This window comes from Podarcis bocagei (assembly GCF_964188305.1).
Source record: "Podarcis bocagei genome assembly, chromosome: 7".
Lineage (NCBI taxonomy): Eukaryota > Metazoa > Chordata > Lepidosauria > Squamata > Lacertidae > Podarcis > Podarcis bocagei.
Window position 1 is genome coordinate 52,379,156 of NC_138132.1, and position 18,278 is coordinate 52,397,433.

Here is an 18,278-nt window from a genome sequence, read left to right on the forward strand (position 1 = left end):
GAGAGAGAAACTTTCTCTATTCACTTTCTCCATGCATCACTTCTACCATGTCACTTCTTACGTGCCTTTTCTTTAAACTTAAATGTTCCAGAATCTGAAGGCTTTCTTCAGAGTAGCTCCAACCCCTGGATCATTTGGGTTTCTCTCTTCTGAACCCTTTGCAATGCGGCAGTATCTTTTTTTTTTTTTTTTTTTTTTGAGATGAAGGGCCCAGAACTGTACATAGCATTCGAAATGTGGTCATGCCACAGATTTGCATAATGCCGTGACGATATTGGCAGTTTTATTTCCGGTTCCTTTCCTAATCATCCCATAAACGGGGAGCCACTGCTGAAAAGGCCCTTTCCCCTTGCAGTCCTCCTCTGAGCCTCCCTGAAAGAAGGGACTCGTACTGGAAGTGGGCCTAGGAAGGGGCAGAGCTGTGTCAGGTCCTGCAGCCTGGGGAATGCGGAGTTCACTTGAGCAGGGGCTGCTCTCATTGCTCCATTCAGAAAACAATGCCCCCTAGACAGCCTCAGCGTCTATCAATGAGACTGTGCTGGCTCTGCTCCAGAGAAGCCTGCGAGGGTCCCATGGCCTTACGAGGTCGTTCCCATCTCTCCTTTGCACAACGGAAAGTGTTTGTAAATAAGCTTTCTCCCCTTTGCTCCTTTGACTCCTCACCCCACCCAGCGAGTTTCTCACGAAGCTCCAGCCCTCCAAGAAGAGCATCCGCAGGAGCAGGAGCAATTAAGCAAGCCCAGAGCAGAGCTTTGTGCCGTCAGCCAACCCTGGTTTCCTATTTAGGCAGCTGATCGCCAGCCAAATCCCCATCTGTTGGACATGTTAGAGCGAGGACTGATGAAATCCACTGCTGTGGATTCCAGGGCAGAAAACATCCCCCCCCGCTCTGCCGCCACCCCCCTTCGTTCTTCCTCCATCTCCCTCCTTCCCTCTCTCCCCTGCCCTCTCCACCCCCCCACCCCCAGTCACCATCACATTTCAAGAAAGAAAAACAATGAAAAGAAATAAATAACATCTCTGGGAAAGGCGCGCCGGAGGCCGCCTGGTTGCAGTTAGGGTAATGAGAAGCATCTGGAGCCCTGGGTGGAAACAGCTGGAAGCAGGGTGGGTGCTGGAGAGAGGAGCAGGAGGGGAAGAGATGGGGGAGAGGGCTGTCAAAGGGCTCCTTTCTCATTCAAAACACTCCTCTCTCTGTCTCTCTGCTGGCAGAAAGGCGCCAGGCTTGTGGTCTGCCCCCCAAAAACTCTGCCAGGAAGAGACAAAGTGGTGGTGGTGATGGGGGGGTGGGGGTGGGATAACGGACCTGTTTTCCCAGGAGTTGCTCAGCATTAGAGCCAAACTAGACATGGTGTTTGATGCAAGGAATGACTTTGCGCTGTTTGGCCTTTTTGCTAAGGAAAAGAAAATACACTACAAGCCCTATTTCTCCCCCCCCCCCTGAATTGGGACTTTAGTCTGGGGTTAGCGGGCTTTAAATATTTGCCCTTGCCACAGCCCCAATGAGAATTGCATTGTCTCTCCTCCATGGCTTGCTACTTGCAAGTGGATGAAAGCTTCCATTGGTGGGAAATGGATTTTCAACGGATTTGAGTGTGGGCTGGGTGGGCTGCCATGGTCCCAGTCTGTCTCAGGCCTCTTTGCATTGGTTGTTTTTTTAAAAAAACAAAACCACCCAAAAAACATTACATGCAGGGCCACATCAAGTGACAAATGCCCATGCTTTGGATGCAAAAAGGTTTCAGATTCAGTCTCCGAGTGTGCCTGGAAATGACTTCTCTGCCCCTGAAACCCTGAAGAGCTGCTGGCCACCAGTTTTGGCAACACACCGCTAGATGGCCCAATGACCGGACAGGGCTTAAGCCAGCTTCCTATGCTCTTAATGGTGCAGCTGATAAATTGCTGAGCGTGTACAACAGTAGAAAAAACATAGCATAGGCATCCCCCTAAAGGTCATGTGCAGAGTGTCCTTCTTCTTCCCCCCAGGGATCGAAAACCTGCCTGGAAGCCATTCCATCCTCATTCTAGACATACAGTGCCTCTCTGTGGTTAATCGCATATCCTCCAGCTTCCCGCTGATCAAAATCGGGACACTTGTTTTTTGGTCCCAAGCTCTCATGGGAGCCAGGTGACCTTCGTGAGAGCGAAAAATGAGCTTCTTTTGTTCTGGCACTCTGCTTGCACCAAAGCGTTGGACCAAAAAATGGGACATTCCAGGATGTAACCAGAAGTTGGGATGTCTTCTGTAATTCCAGGATGCTCCACTTAAAATGGGACAGTTGAAGAGTATGTAATTGGTGATGAGAAAAAAGCACTCTGCACATGCTCAGAGGCAGGGCTAAACTCTAGCAAGTTCCAGTTTGCCTACATCTGAAGGAGTTTGGGTTTCTGCTTAGGGCCAAATGGCACCTTATAGCAAGCTATTGCGTGTTTGTTTTCCTGTCTTAAATAATAGCCTTGAGGGAGGCAAGGCAGGGAAGAGATGATGAAGACTGGGGCCCTAAGGCAGGTAAAGGACATGTCATTCCCTTGCTTTCCCACTCGGCGGTCCCAATCCTGATCAGCCCCCTCCAACTGCTATTCAGCAAAGACTGCACATCGCTACTTACAGGCTTAACGTAACATGTGGTTTGACCCTGGGTCAGCATTTCTGGATGGGCTACATGGGTCAGCAGGAAACCTTCTCTGCTCAGGAAATATTTTTTTGCTGCTTCTCTAGAGCCATGGAAATCACAGCCCCATATACGTGGGAGGGTGGGGGGTGGGGAAGAGGCAAAAGGCAAGTCTTCTGTCTTTCATGCCTCTCTGATAAACAAGGGCAGCTGAGAGCAGCCATTGCAACTTCTGCTAGAGAGATCCCGTCTTGCTTGCTTCTACAGAAATGCCAGGGCTCAACAGATCCTCAGATTGCAGGACGGGCCTGGCACTAAGCAAGAGAGAGACATGGGAAGACGCTGATCAAAGCTCAGAGACAATTGCTTGATATATTCTCTCTGTCCTGGCCATTGCAAAGAGGATTTGTTTTCTGAAAACAGCAGACTTTGCTATGCAGCAGAAGTCAGTGCGGTGGGAGTGAGAAGGAAAGGAATGAAGGTTGGGGGGGGGGTCACGGCCAGCCCTGACATTAGACAGTGAGGCAGATCTTACCTTTGAGATGACACATCCTGAACATTTTTAATTGTGTAATCAGCTCCAAAGCTTGAGGTAAGCCTCCCCCGGGAGCTGCTGCCAGTCTCCATAGGAGAAAACAGCCTACCCATCCAATCCCTCTCACAGAAAGAGTCATAGCTCAGTGGGAGAGAAGGTCTCAGGTAGAATCATAGAATCATAGAGTTGGAAGAGACCACAAGGGCCATCGAGTCCAACCCCCTGCCAAGCAGGAAACACCATCAGAGCACTCCTGACATATGGTTGTCAAGCCTCTGCTTAAAGACCTCCAAAGAAGGAGACTCCACCACACTCCTTGGCAGCAAATTCCACTGTCGAACAGCTCTTACAGGGCTGGGAGTTTCCCCTGCCTGAAGCCCTGGAGAGCTGCTGCCAGACAGTTTAGGTAATGCTGAGCTAGAACAAGGGTCTGACTCAGTAGAAGGTAGATTCCTCTAGTCCCATTTTAACCAGTCCTTTCTTGAGAACCATGAGGACTGGAATCTTATTATTCTGTTTGAGGGTAGAACATCTGCTTTATATGCTGGTCTAGACAGTACATAACCAGAAGGGGCACTGAACTGGCTCAGTGTAAGATAGCTTCCAATGTTCCAGGGCATGTCTTGACCAGTCCAGGAAGTAGAGAACCAACCAAGCTTTATGTGTGGATGATGGTTCCTGGAAACCATCAACTTCTTCCAAAGGGAAGGACCTGCCAGGACCTGACACAATGGTGTCTAGGTGCCTCTGAGAGAGAGAACAAGTTGGCCCAAGCATTCTACGACCCAACTTGCATTCAGCTGTGTGAAAAGGTGTCTATGCAACAAAGAACCTTCCCAAAATTATGAAGCTGGTATTAGTTCAAGTCGTGCAAGACAGAAGTCTTATAAAGGGTCTACCTTCAAGAATGGGATGACGAAAGGACGCAGAGGGAAGTTTGTGGCCTCCTGGAGCTTGGAGTGGAATTCCTCAATGGTCAGCGTGGAATTCTGCAAAGTAGAAACAGCACGGGGACAACGATACTGAGGACTGTGGATTCATGTCCAGCAAATTCTCTTCACTGGTCTGGCTCGTACCTTACTTTAAACCACCGCAGCACCCTGGTGGAATGGAAGTGTGGCAATTTTCTCTCTATGCACCAGCATGCTTGCTCTTAAACCATAGTTAAGCTGAACTTAACTTTGGAGAGGGGGCCGTGGCTCTCTGGTGGAACATCTGTTTTGCATGCAGAAGGTTCCAAATTCAAACCCCGGCATCTCCAGGTAGGGCTAGGAGAGACTCTTATCTGAAATCCTAGAGAGCAACTTCCAGTCAGTGCAGACAACACTGAATTAGATAGACCAGTAAAAGGCTGCTTCCTATATCTCCTAAATGTGATTTAAATGGATGCTGTCAATCATATTGGGGTTCTTTAATCATGTGCTGCCCCACGCCCCCACCCCCGGTTTTTATCAGAACCGCATTGCATAGGGAGTTTTTACTGTGTATTCATGTAAACTGATGCCCCTGCCAAGCTGCAATTAGTGATATGGGGGAAAGCCCCCATGGTGCCAATGGGGGCTTATTACCTGTCACTAATTGCAGAACTGAGGGGGTGATTTGGGCAGAAATCATGGCTGGGGAGGAAAAGGGGGAAACTCCTCTCCTCCTTATAAGGTGAGGGCCCATTAAAAAAAAATCCCTTGGTTGATTGTTAAGGAAACATATATAAGCAATTGGAAGTCACGCATTCAGTCATGCCTCATTAGGCCCTCTGTGTTCGTACATCCTTACACATCTCTGCCAATGACATTCCCTCTTCCACTGTCCCCCCACATCACCCAGAGGTCTCCTGCTCTCCCTCAAATGACTCCACCCTTTCCCTCTTGTTTTGCCCAGCATGGATATCAGCACAAATCACTGGCTTACGTTTGCAGCTCAGGGTGTTGCTAAAGGCAAAAGAGCCACTAAGAAACTGGCAACACCCCTGCCAAAATACGGATATGGTTTGCTTGCCTTGCTAACAATTTGACAGGGGCAAGGGCACTTAATTTTTTTTATATCGGATGACATAACCCTGTCCAGCTAAGCAAAGAAATTACCGCTAAGTAATATCAAGCTGAGCAAAGTATTACAACATTGCATGACCATAACTTTCAGAGTATGAATCTGTTGCGGCGCAAATGACAAAGAATCTTGGGGGTTAGCATGCATCTGGTGAAAGGGACCCCAGATTACGCTCTAATAATTGGTATCCGAGGCAGTGGTGGGGAACACTTTTTAGCCCAAGGGCCAGATTTCCTCACATGCAATCTTTCGGGGACCACATGCCAGTGGAGCCAAAGGCAGGTGTAGGTGGAGCGACAGATGTGACCTTCATGTGGTCAGTCAGAGGTTTGTGGATAATCCACACCCCACACTCCTCCCATCCATGTAAACAAGAGGCAGGATCCCAGTTCAGGGACACATTCCAGCCAGTCAAAGCACTCAAACAGGCTGCAGAGCAAGACCATTGTGGGGTATGCCCTAAGAAGAGTCCCCTGAAGGGCCATATTTTCCCCCTTGCCCTGATGTTTCCCAGCCCTGCTTTAAGGTGCCCCAAATCTCCACAGTGCACCTGTAGCAGGTGTAATGAGCAGAGTAACGGCATTGCAGTTTAACAGCACCCACGGCTGCCTTCTTTGCAAAATGTATTTCAACCAGCTGCAATGGCTACCAGGTCCCCCCGCCAGCAAAGGATCTCTGACTGAAGACAGGGATCTCGCCGCCAAGGGCAGAGCACACAGTCTGCGAGCTTACCACGAGGCCCAGCACCAGGGCACGAACACGCTCCCCGATCTCCGGCGAGATGTCGTTGCCGAACTGCTGCAGCGTGGTCAGGAAGCGCTTCAGTTTGCTCAGCTGGCGTGCCCCGCAGGCCGGAGGGAGTTGGTGGTTGGACAGCGAGGCCGTGGAGGAAGTCGCAGGCCCATTGCTGAAGCCATTGGGGGTGGAGGGTGCACCGTTAATCGCCGTCGGGGAGTGGCTGCTTCCATTCATTACTGCAAGGGGGAAAGGGAGAAAGCAGTAATAAGAGGGGGTTTGCTATTGCAATCTTGCATACAGTAAGGCACTGTGGGATAAGGGGAACAATCATAGTGGATCCCAGAGGCACTATGTTAGTCAACAATGGGACAGAGTTGCAAAAATGGCTATGGCCCTTTGGGGAGAGGTTTTGCAGGAGGATCCCAGGCAAGGGGAAGGCTATGTCTTTTAGCACCAACAAACCCCATGAGCTTTTCAGGTGGAGGCGAAATATAGATGCTAAACCAGTTGGGAACAAAGACCAAGCAAGATTGGCAGATGTGCATCCCCAGAAAAAGGAATAAGATCAGCGGAGTTAACCCTGGCTGGTTCGGAGTAGGGGTTGGCTTTTTACCTGAAGGGGTTTTCTGTGCATGAAAGCTAGGTCATTTGAAAGAGGCATACTTTAAAATCATTTTGCAGATGCAAACAAGCAGTTATTTTTTCCTCCTCCCTGAAAAAGAGAGCGACCCTAAAGACACTCTTCTCAAATGGGTTTCTCTGTGCTCCACAAGACCCCAGCTGCTTCCCTTAGTCAGTGAGGGTGGAACAAGAGGAATGAAACAGTCTTATCCAGCTGGAGGGAACGCACAGGGTTAAATCCTGCTCAGAACTGTCAGGCTGCAGAAAGATGTCCCAAAGGCAGATTACTGACCACTGTCTGGTCCTCTGCAATGTTACTAAAGTGAACGGGGACTTGTGCAGGAGACATTTTCTGGTGGATTGGGACCCGGCTGCCTAACACAAGAGAAGCAACAGTGCTTTAAGAGTCAAGGCAGAAACTGTAATATCCTGATGCTGAGATTCTAAAAAGCAAACACACCCCATTTACTAGGGAGCAAGTCCCATTCTTGGGCCGATGTGCTTCCAAGAAAAGGAGTGTTTTTCCAAAGAAGAAAGTCCCTCCAGCTAAGTGTGGATAGGATTGTGCCATAAATATCCTAGAATCATATTCCAAGGCTAATTGTCTTCCTGACGAGCCCTACTGCTTCCAAGACCTTTCCACACAAGATGCTACACCCCCCAACGCCCAGCTGACCTCCCCACCCTGAAGCAGTAAACAAGAGCTGAAAAGCCGGCCTACAACAACAAATCTTAGTGCGCTGAACAGAGGCAACATATTCCCAGACTGCAAAAACTGCCTTCCAGCCCTGTGCTTTTACACGTGTTCTTAGGCCAGAGGCTAATGACAGATTTTGAAGCGGTATGAAAGAGATGTTGTGGTTCTCTCTCTCTCTCTCTCTCTCTCTCTCTCTCTCTCTCTCTCTCTCTCTCTCTCTCTCTCTCAACTTTTGATCCTCCCAAGTCAAACAGGTGTTGCAGGTTTTAAAAAACACACCACAGGAGCTCCCCTGCAAAGCCTGTTTATCAGAGGTCAGAACCTAACTTTTTTGCCCACCCCCTTGCAAGCAGCCATCCCTCCTCCCCAAGGACCCTCAGAAAATGTCGAAACGCCTGTCTCTCCGCAGTCAGGGCTGAGAAAGAGCAGGCAACAATGTGCCCCAGGCAGACACTGTCCCCTGCCTTGGAGGGAGAGCCTCAAATCCCAGCATCCTTCTTGGGAACAAAAAGAGATCCTGAGCAGTCCTGGGAAGGTGCCAAGTTTGCCTTGCCTAGTTTCAGTCGTCACTAATCACTAACCTTTCCCGCTGTGGCACTGACACCTCCTTGGGAAGCCGCAGCCGTCGGGGCTTTTGCCGTGTGTTCCTGGGCTCCTGCTCAGTCTCCGGCAGGGCGAGAACCGCCGCTTGCTAAAGAGGTGCCGAAAATAACCGCTCGGCCACAACTGCTTTTATTCGAGTGACAGGTGTGTTACTAAGTTAAACTCTGCATATGTCTCTGACGCTTTAGGGATGGGGGCTGCGTTTGTGGGTCCTCCTCGGCGGAGAGCTGCGTTTGTGGGTCCTCCTCAACTAAAAGAGGGAAAGGATATTTGGAAAAAGTGGGGCACGTCAGCCGTCAAGCTGCCAAACTGCCCTAATTGCACTGGGGGAATAATGGGAGGTGTCCTTAGGCTGCACCTGTGCTCAGTCTGCTCTGAGGTCGAAGAAGGCCTGTGTGCTGTTGCCTCTTTGCAGAAGTGAAGGCATATGTGTCAGCTTGCAATTTTGGCAGGCGGTGGGGGAAGGGAGGCAGGCTTCAGGCGCTTCTCTCCTATGAAACTTTTTTTATTCACAAATTATGCAAATTAAAAAATGCAAAGTTCATTTAATACTTTTGCATCCTTTGTTCAGGTCGTGGCTCTCCAGTGTAGCTCCCAAAATATATTTGCATGGACACGTTTATATGCATAGATGCAAATTTAGGACTGTACCAATGGGAATGCAATAAATCTCACCGCAGTGGGGGAAACTGGCCAATGAAGTTTCCTTCCTTCCTCAGTGCTCTATTACACACACACACACACACACACACACACACACACACACACACACCTTCTGTATTATTTTCACAGAGATCACCAGCAGTGCTACAGACACAGCTATTATTCTGCAATAGTATGCACGGGAAGTAGAATGGAACACCTTGATGACTGTTCTAATTGAAGTCACAGAATAGGCCATGTGCTACAGCCACGACTCTGTGTATGTAAGAAAAACTTGTAATTGGACACTGTTCTTTTGAAGTGTTAATTTGAACCAAGACCTATTATCCCTAGTCCATATTATATACAGTGGTACCTCTGGTTATGAACTTAATTTGTTCCGGAGGTCCATTCTTAACCTGAAACCATTCTTAACCTGAGGTACCACTTTAGCTAATGGGGCCTCCTGCTGCCGCCGCCACACGATTTCTGTTCTCATCTTGAGGTAAAGTTCTTAACCCGAGGTACTACTTCCGGGTTAGTGGCGTCTGTAACCCAAAGTGTTTGTAACCTGAGGTACCACTGTATTGCACATGCAGTGGTTAATCCCCTTGACACCAATTGACTGAGCTGGTGTGATGACGGCACAGAAAGTTTGCAAACATTCTGACTGGCCTAGGCAAGCAAGGCTATCAGAATGCTTGCAGTCCAATTTACCTGAGGGAAAGGTACATTGTCATTTTGACTGGGATTAAAATTCCACACAGGTCTTAGGGGCAGGCACATCTTTGTGGGGTGGGATAAGAAGTTGGAAAAGATCCTAGACTGATGGAAAGATTAGGAGCAGAGGGCCCAGAGGCAAGGTACTTGAAGAATGTGGAACAAAGGAGGCAACTGACTTTCTGAGTGGAATATTACTGAAGTAAATAGAGAATAAGAGAAAGGAGCTGAATTTCATTATTTGATTTGGACTAACTAGTCCATTCTGTGGTTGAAGGCCTCTATCAGGCAGTAACAATAACACAAGCAGGTGCCTCAGAGCATGATAAAAGTTTCCCCACTTTCTTCACTGACCAACCACAATGCTCCCCCTATACCTGAAGCATTGGGAGGTGGTGCCTCCAGGACAGAAGGTGCAGCTTTCTTGTTGTCTGTCTTTGCAAAGATTATTTACAAATGATTTGCCATTGCTCATTTGAAGATGCCAACTGACTAAATGTACGCAAATTTAAAATTGCCTACCCCTAACACTGAGGCAGGTGAAATGAGATACACCCAAAGGACATTACAAAGAGGTAGGAAGAAGAAGAACATTTCCTGTGATGCTGGCCAACTGGGAACCCTCTGAGAGTGAAATGGGGGGTTTGCCAACCTATGGGGCAGCATCCTATAGACAACACTGCCTGCGCCAACTCCAGCAAAAGTGCCTTTGCTCCCCTCCTGTATTTACCTAGGGGAGAGGTGAGCAACCTCAGATCTGGGGGACAAATGTGGCCCTCCAGACCTCTGTGTCTGGCTCTTGGGACTTTCCCCCCAGGCCACACCCTCCCTAGCCATACCCTCTCTGGTCTTGCTTCAAACCCTTATTGAGCTTCCCCCCCCCCGGCTGGAATGTGTCCTTGAACTTTGATCAGGCCGCCTGCTTGCCCAGAAGGCAGATCATGTGAGTATGTGTCAAAATTTGCCTACTGTACAAAGGTCATATCAACATGCATTGTTCCACCCACTTTCGTCCACCACAGGCATGCGGCCCCTGGGAGGTTCCCCTGAATAGAATGTGGCCCTCGGGTTTCCCCCGCCCCTGCTCTAGGGGAAGCAAAGCTGAGCTACAGCTTCTGCGTCTCTTGCTGACGGGCACGTTTCATCTTACTTACAGAGACACACCATGGACCATTTCAAGCAACCATGAAAACGGCCGCGGGGCAGAAACATCGGTGGCCCAGCTTCACGATCTGCAAGCAAAATAAAACATACGCTATCAGGAGAGACCAGAGGTGGCAGGGCGCTTCCTTCCTGAAGTCCCTGATCAGGGCTGGGGCAGTAGCCAGGCAGGGCCTTAAGCTTATCCATCTTGGCTGGGAGATTTCCTTCCAGCATGTGAGTTTAGTTGCAGGGGCAAAACTCTTAACCAATACTGTCCCTTTTGCCTGAGGGTGTGCTAGAAAGATATGGGTTGGTCATGCAATGCCCAAACAAAGACTAAGGTTGTGCGAAGAGGCTTACGCTAAACCAGCTTCATAAACTGCAATGCAGATTGAAGGAAGCCACTCCCAGCTTCCTAGATTGCCAAATTAGTGTGGCTTCCCTGCCCGTATTATAGACCCTCCCTATTTTCCTGGGACATTCCCAGATTCACAGAAGCTGTCCTGGTTTCTGATTTGATCCCAGAATGTCCTGCTTTTCCTTAGGACGTACCTATTTTCATTGGAGAAATGTTGGGTGGTATGGTGTTATCTCAACTGAAGGAGCCGGGGGCTGACAACTCACTGTCTTGCTGACATTGGAGACTCACAAATGGTTGCTCTTTGGCCTGCTGATTAGGGGTGTTGCTGCCAGATACTCAAAAGGATTGGGGGCCCAAATTTGCACAGGTGCCTAGAGTGCCTGTGGGCAGGTGGAAAGGGTGGGTGGCATCTCCTTTAGGCCTCTGTATCTGGCCTGAAGAACTCTCCCCAGACTACACACCTCACTGGCATTGCTTCGCACCCTGGGAAAATATTTTCTCCAGCTGGAATGTGTCCTTGAACTCTGATAATGCTTTTTGCTCATCCGAATGGAGGCTAGAGAGGGATGCACTAGTAGAAAATTGCATACAGTAGAGTGCTCATATTTGCATTTGTTGCTCCACCCACTTTTGCCTCTGGCCCCGCCCACCAATGGCATACAGCCCTTGAGGTTGTCAGGAAAGGAATGAGTCCTTCAGACTGAGATAGGTCCCCACCCTTGATCTATTGCTATGCATGCCATAAAGCCAGCTCCATGCTGAAATGGAACCTGTTCTAGAAAGGACAACCATGTGGATGTGTTTATTTGTTTTCTAGATGAGAAATCTGCCTGGCAACAACCCACTTTCCAGGTTAATGGACTTTGTGCTGAAGCCTGGTGAACAGCTCTTCAACAGCTGTATTGGTTTTTTTATTTATTAATTAAGTGCATGTATCGGTCGCTTTGTAGAAGAGTTTCAAAGCGATTTAGCCAGATAAAATACAACAAATAGAAGCAATTTAAAACCAGAAAAGATTTATAACAACGAACAATGCAAAATGCATACGGTGCTGATCACAAGATAGGGCCGTGATCGTCAGTATTAACAAACACTTGGAAAGTATAGAATAGCCCTTCCTGATCTGGCATGCTCTAGCTGTTTGGGACTACAACTCCCATCAGCTTCAGCCAGCGAAGCTGGGGTTAATGGGAGATGTGGTCTAAAACAGCAGAAGGGTACCAGGTTGGCAGATGCTGTATTGATTCAAAAACATACAACAGAAATTAAGAGAAGGAAGGGGCGTGGGAATGTAGAGCACCTCTGATTTCCACCAATGTGGCAAAGGAAATCTACAGAGGGTACGTGGTATCCTCCCCACCCCCACCCCTCGCTTCCTCATGCAACAAGCCTGGCTCACTATGACATAAGAACAAAGGAGAAGGACTGGCTTGGTCAGAAAGGGTCAGATGGATTAAGGGAACTTGGGCTACAGAACTGACAAGCATGTCCGGTTCAGAACCAATTCAAGATGTAAGAACATAAGAGCCTGCTGGATCAGGCCCACTAGTGGCCCATCTGGTCCAGCATCCTGTTCTCACTGTGTCTAGTCAGATGTTGCCGGGAAGCCTCCAAGCCGGTCCTGAGCACAGCAGCCCTCTCCCCTGCTGCAGTTTCCAGCAGAAGGGGAGGTAGGACATCATTAGTAACCATTGCAACTCGCTTGTTGACATCAGAGCTGGAATAACAGGTCCGAGGTTCCCATGCCCTATGGTGTAATGGTAACTCTGTAAACAAGCCTTCCTTTATGTAACTGAAACAACCATATATGGCTCCCCTTTTTGTCCGTGCCTCTCCTTCCTTCAAATTCACCGGTGTCAAATTTCTTCACTGTATGCTCCTTGGGCAGGGACCTGCCTCCTTGTACACTGATTTCTCCATCCCTGGCTTACAAAATATCTTTAGTGAGCTTATAAGGGCTGGAAAGATAACTCTGGCATCTAGCTTTCCTTGGGAAGATTCCCATAATAAAAAGGATCTGGGGAGAGAAGAACCAAGCAGTTCATAGACTCCAAGTCCTCCTTTGCACATCCGTGTGCTCTCAGCAGCCACCATCTGGCTGGGAAATCCGCCCCTGGCGTCTTGCTCCTTGGCTGTGGGATCCTGAGATGGGCCAAGTCTCTGCCATAGCTCTCGGGTGGCAAACCATCAGGCTAGGTGGTTATTAAAGCCACCCAGTTTAGGCTGAACATCTTAGCAGAGCTCTTAGTAAGGGCACAACACCAGCTGTTTGCTAATATCCACTCGAATTAAGTGCAAAAGTCACAGCTTCCAATCCTTCTCTCTTCCCTAACCTCTAAGCGCTTTAAATGCATACACAGCATCACTGTGGGGTGGTGGCGGGACGGGGACTTGGGGGGGGGAGGAAAGGCTAGTCCTCCCAGGGTCAGCTATTGCAAGAAGGGTTGTTGTTTTTGAGAGGGGGGAGGGGAGAGCAGCAGCAGACCCTTTTCAGAAAACACAGCAGACTGGCTCAAAAGCGCCTTTGCATCTGCTACCGAGAGCGATTAAAAGCAAACCCCATCAGATCACAGACGAGCAGAATCCGATTTCTAATTAGAGAACATCTGGCTCCAAAAAAAAAAAAAAAGGCTGGACCTGACTTGGAACTGCAACTCGGAATCGGGGAGGCAGGGGACACAGAGAGAGACCATCCCCCCCGCCCCGCAAAGTGCAATACAAAAAAAGGCATTTCTTTTCAGAAGGGAGGAGACTTTGCAGTTCAATGTGGAAGGTGAGGGGGGTGGGCATGTGTTGCTCTTTCTGATTGTGAGCAAGAAGAAGTTAATTTTGACCCGGGCTGCATGGCTTCCTCGCAGCTGAAGGGCAAAGGAATCTGGGGGAGCAGGCTATTATAGTCACAACTATTTCAGGGCTTTCGGCATCGATGTGCTGCGCCTGCGGATATAGCCGCCCATCTGCCATTGGATCTTTTATCTGTGGATGGAGGAAAGGCTCCCATCTGTGAAGGGAGTGGGGGGCGCAGACTCCCTTCCTGCTGCTTAGGCTGCACTTGTGGCACTCCGAGCGTTTCGCGGCCCAATGCAAACTGTGCATTATGCACTGGCGGGCAACTGGACGGGGCGATTCTCTGCCTTGCAAATGGGGGTGACCCTCAGCCAAGAGAAATGCATTTTTGCTGCCCGAGGCAAAGGAGAAGATGGTGTCTCACACACGCAAACACACACACACCTGCACATACACAGGCTGCCTGGACTGGCTACTGAATCCTCCTTCAGCCCTGGCAATTTGAAGGCAGCAAACTAGCTTTTGGGGTGCAGGCAGGGCCAAACTGAGACAGCCGTGGAATCACAAGAGGTGAGCCCCCTCAGGAGCCCCAACCTCTCCTGTTGCCAGAGAACTGAGGAGAACTGAGGAGAACTGAGAAGCAAGGAGACATGGTTGTGACTTCCAGGTTCTGGCGAGATCTAGCAGAACTCCCCCAGAATCTTGCGAGGAACCCAGAAACTGCAGTTGCATGACCCTGGTAAGCAAGGATTTAGCAAGCGCAGTGTGTGTGTGTGGGGGGGGGGAATAGTGGGCAGCCGTGTGGGTGGCACTTTCTTGTTTCACCTCAGGAGCCGTGTTCGAAACTCCCATTGTTCTAGGCGCATTTTGCGACAGGGAATTTCATTAGTGCAAGCAGTTTCTGAGCTCTGGGCGCAGCACTGCGCCTAAGATTTCAGATTAAAACAGCAGAGTGGAAGGAAAGGAGGAGCTTTTTCTGCCCCCCCCTCCAGCTACTCTCTGAAGACTAGAAAAGAGACCCTCTTAAGAATATTAGGGGGGTGGGCAAGGAAAGACTGGACGCTGAACATAATATTTTAGCTGCAGTTCATTCATTTTCAGCTTTGTATTCTTGTTATAAAAAAGTGCACCTAGTCATTCCGTTGTTGCACCGATAACCTAGGTTTAAGGCACCATTTAGCTCCTAGCTTTCATATCTTGGTTTCTAACACTGCTCAGGAGGCAAACCAGAATGGGTCATTCCTGGGTGCAGGTTAGGTGACACAGTTCTGTCCTCTTATCAGAAGGAAACGGCCTCGGAGGCTGCTACTGCTGCCTCACCAGCACCTGCTGCCTGAGTTAGTTACCCTGCCTAATGGTAGGGCAGGCCTTTGATGAGTGGTGGAAATCCCATGGGGGGGGTAACATGGCTACAGCTAAGCCATGCAATGCTCAACTTTACTGCTCTGCAGCCTTGTTTAAACATGGTTTGGAATCTAGTTTCAACACCGGGGCTCTGGTGAAACAATCTTCCCTCTGAGCATGTGCAAAGTAGTTTGCTCTGCTTGTAGAATATCCACACAGTGAAACATAGAAAGCTGCCTTATATTGAATGAGACCATTGGCATGTTGAGCTCAGCATTGTCTACACTGACAGGGAGGGCCCCTGCAGCGTGTCAGGCAGGGACTCGTTCCCAGTCCTACCTGGATATGATAGTGGAGATTGCACCTGGGACCTTCAACATGCAAAGCAGATGCTCTCCCACTGAGATCTGCATCACCTTACATTGGAGCTCAGAGGTCTGGATTCTAGCAAGACCTGGGCCCCTGGCACCCATCCTTTTTGAAAATAATCCTGAGTGCTGCTGTTGCCTTTGCTGTCTGCTTGGGGTTCAACTGCCCTCTCCCTTTTTGCTTCCTTATGCATCTTCTGGCTGCGAATCGCAGCATCGCTCATGAACAGCAGGAGCGGAGACGGCTGGCATCCGCATCAACGGGGAAGGGGGAGGGCTGCTTTCCTGGCACTCCAAATGTGGTGCCATCTGGCACTGCCATTCGCTTGAAAGGCGATGCATCAAGAGGCGAGAAGCGGCGAGGGTGGAGGTGGACAGCATCCAAGCCCACCCACCCGCCCCGGCATCCGAAGCAGCTCCGGGTCCTGATGACAACCGGAACCTCCACGCCAGAGGAAAAGAGCTTCGGGATAAAGCGGGGAAATGGGTCTGGCTAGATTCCGTTTCTGCAAAGTCCTCTAAAGTCAGCGGCGTAGCTTGAGTTGTCAGCACCCGGGGCAACGCAAGTAATTTGCGCCCCCTAACCCGGGGCAAGGCAAGTAATTTGCGCCCCCCCTAACCCCTAACCTGCGAGTTGCCGCTGGCGCTGCCGCCCAAACGACGCCGCTTGCCTGGAGGAGGAGGGGGGCAGAGAGGCGAGGAAAATGCAACGGCCCAGCAGCTGCAGCAGCAGCGGCGGAGGCGGGGCTGTGAGGAGGGGCTGCCTGGTGCGTCCTCCGCGGCGAGCGCTGAGAGCCGCTGCCTGCCGGGCGCCTCCAGCCTGGACGCGCGCACAGCTCGTCGGTTCCGCGAGACATGCGGCTCCGCTACAGCCTGCGCCCGAGGCTCTTCGGCGACTCCGGAGGCAGCGAGCGCGCCCCCCCCCAGATGTTGCGCCCGGTGCGGCCGGCACCCCTTGCACCCCCCACGCTACGCCACTGTCTAAAGTGCAAAGTCCTCTGCTTGGGTCGGGTTTTTGTTTCTTTGTTTTGCCTCTCGGAAAGGCTAATGAACAGCTGCAGCTCACAGTTCCTGCTGTACAGGTCATTGCAGAGTGGGAATAGCATGTGTGCGGGAGGGAGCGTATGTAAGTTTTTCAGTCTGCTTCAGTTCTGGAAGCAAATAGGCCACAAGGATAGAGCGCAGGCAGATAAGTCAGTGATGGGGAAGCTCAAGCCTCGCTTAGCAGAATTGTGCGACTGCTGCTTCCAGGTTCCACCAAGACCTTGCAAGAGCCCCATAATGTTGCATGGAGGCCTTTGGAGACCCTGGTAAGTGAGGGGCTCTGCCTTATATACTGTGGTCTCAGGACGATTGTGCAAGACCTCTGAAGGCCTCTAACAGGGCTCTTGCGGGATCTCACTAGAAGCTGGAAGCCACTGCTTCTCCTTGCTTCTCTAGCTGGGGTACATACCTGCCAAGGCGCCCCTTGGAGTCTGCCACCTGAGGCAGCTGCCCCCTGGTTCTTGTGCGGATAAAATGAGGAAGAGAACTATGTACATCACCTTGAGCAACTTGGAGGAACGACAGGGTGTAAACATAAAATAATAATAATAATAATAATAATAATAATAATAATAATAATAATTGTACACCACATCAGGAGAGACCTTTGATTCCCCACCTCAACCCCCTGGCCACCGTTTCTGTTTCCTTTGCCATTTTTGATGCCCATCACTGGGCATGGTGTTGACTTGACTACTCACTAGGGTTTGGTGTGAAGGTGGGGTGTCGCGTTGCTCCCTGCGTGACGGCTGGTGACGGCGGTGGCATGTTGGGGGGCGTGGATCGGGACTGCGTCTTCACGTCGGCCGGTGAGTCAGGCATTGTTGCTGCCTTGATCTCCGTACTACCTGCAGAACAGAGAGAGGGAGGGGAGGGGAGGAGGTACAGGTGAGGAGAGTCAGAGGCAAAGATACTGCCCAGGAAACAAGAAAGGGAATATTTAGGATGGAAGCCCCCAGGGAAGACATGATTCATGCTGATGCCCACTTCAGCCATATCAGGGATGGGGAAGCATTTTCAGTCTGAGGACCACATTCCCCCCCTGAGCAGCAAGCAAACATGCTCCTAGACAAACAGCTCAGCAGCCATGGGAAATTTCCCAGCGCCAGCTGAGAAATAAAAATGCTAACTGTGGGGGTGGGGGTGGGGTGGTATGTGCAATGCAGTATCCCTGATGAGGGCACGTCTGGCTGGCTCACTGGCAGGCACCCTGAACAGGAGCACAATGCAATGTTTTGTTGCGGATCCCATGTAGCAACATCAAAAGCAATGTATATAATGTATATATAGAGCCCTTCTCAAGTAGACCAAAGCCTCATCTAGTCCAGCATCCTACATCCCACTGTGGCCGACCAGGTGGTCCTCTCCTCTTGAGAAGCTCACACAAGGAAGCCCCAAAGGCAATGGCCATCCCTTGGCGGTAGCCCCTGCCCCAATTCGGTGTCATGCATCCTCTGAACCGCTCAGAGGTTCCAAAAAGCCATCCTGTTTTTGTGGGGTGATGAATGTAAATTGTGGAAGTGTTATCAGGATGGGAGGGACGAGGTGGGCTGGGAGACGAGAGGTAAATGGCAGAGGAGCAGCCAGCCCACAAGAGCAGCTGCCGGGCCGTAAGGAAAGGCACCTGCCTCTGACTTTGGAGGCTGCCAAGTTCATTTCTCTCTCTCCTAAAGTGAAGAGGATGCAGTTGAGTTTGATGGCTCAGCGCAAGTGCGAGGGCAGCTGTGGCGCTCAGTCACTGAGCCTCGCGCCGGCAGGGCCCTGCCAAGACCCAGATGAGGACCAAAGAAGGAAAGCCTCCCTTTCGCCGCCCTGGCTTGGGGTCAGCCAGCATCTCCTCGAGGTGACACTGCCTCCATGAGACCAGCACAGAGCTTCTCTGCAGACGGTTGCGCGGCTGATAAAAACTCTAATCTGTGGCACATTCCAAATGCACTGCAACTGTTGCACGATTAATTGAACACACACACACACACACACACACACAATGTGCACAGTCCAGGCTAAATAAAGCTGT

At 50.3% G+C, this 18,278-nt stretch overlaps 1 protein-coding gene across 6 annotated transcripts in view; it reads right to left on the minus strand.

The window, feature by feature from the left end:
- Positions 1-18,278, minus strand: part of CBFA2T3 (CBFA2/RUNX1 partner transcriptional co-repressor 3) — a 67,333-nt gene that overhangs the window by 11,056 nt on the left and 37,999 nt on the right. For 3 of the 6 annotated variants that reach the window (XM_081201181.1, XM_081201182.1, XM_081201180.1), the window contains exons 2-5: positions 16,963-17,109; positions 10,369-10,446; positions 5,926-6,167; positions 4,047-4,136 (exon numbers count right to left, since the gene is read on the minus strand). In XM_081201181.1, the coding sequence (XP_081057307.1) occupies positions 4,047-4,136; positions 5,926-6,167; positions 10,369-10,446; positions 16,963-17,083 (531 nt within the window). In that variant the 5' untranslated portion in view covers positions 17,084-17,109. Of the gene's footprint in view, positions 1-4,046; positions 4,137-5,925; positions 6,168-7,830; positions 8,407-10,368; positions 10,447-16,962; positions 17,110-18,278 lie in introns of those variants that run through there. The other 3 variants (XM_081201184.1, XM_081201183.1, XM_081201185.1) reach the window with 2 other exon arrangements.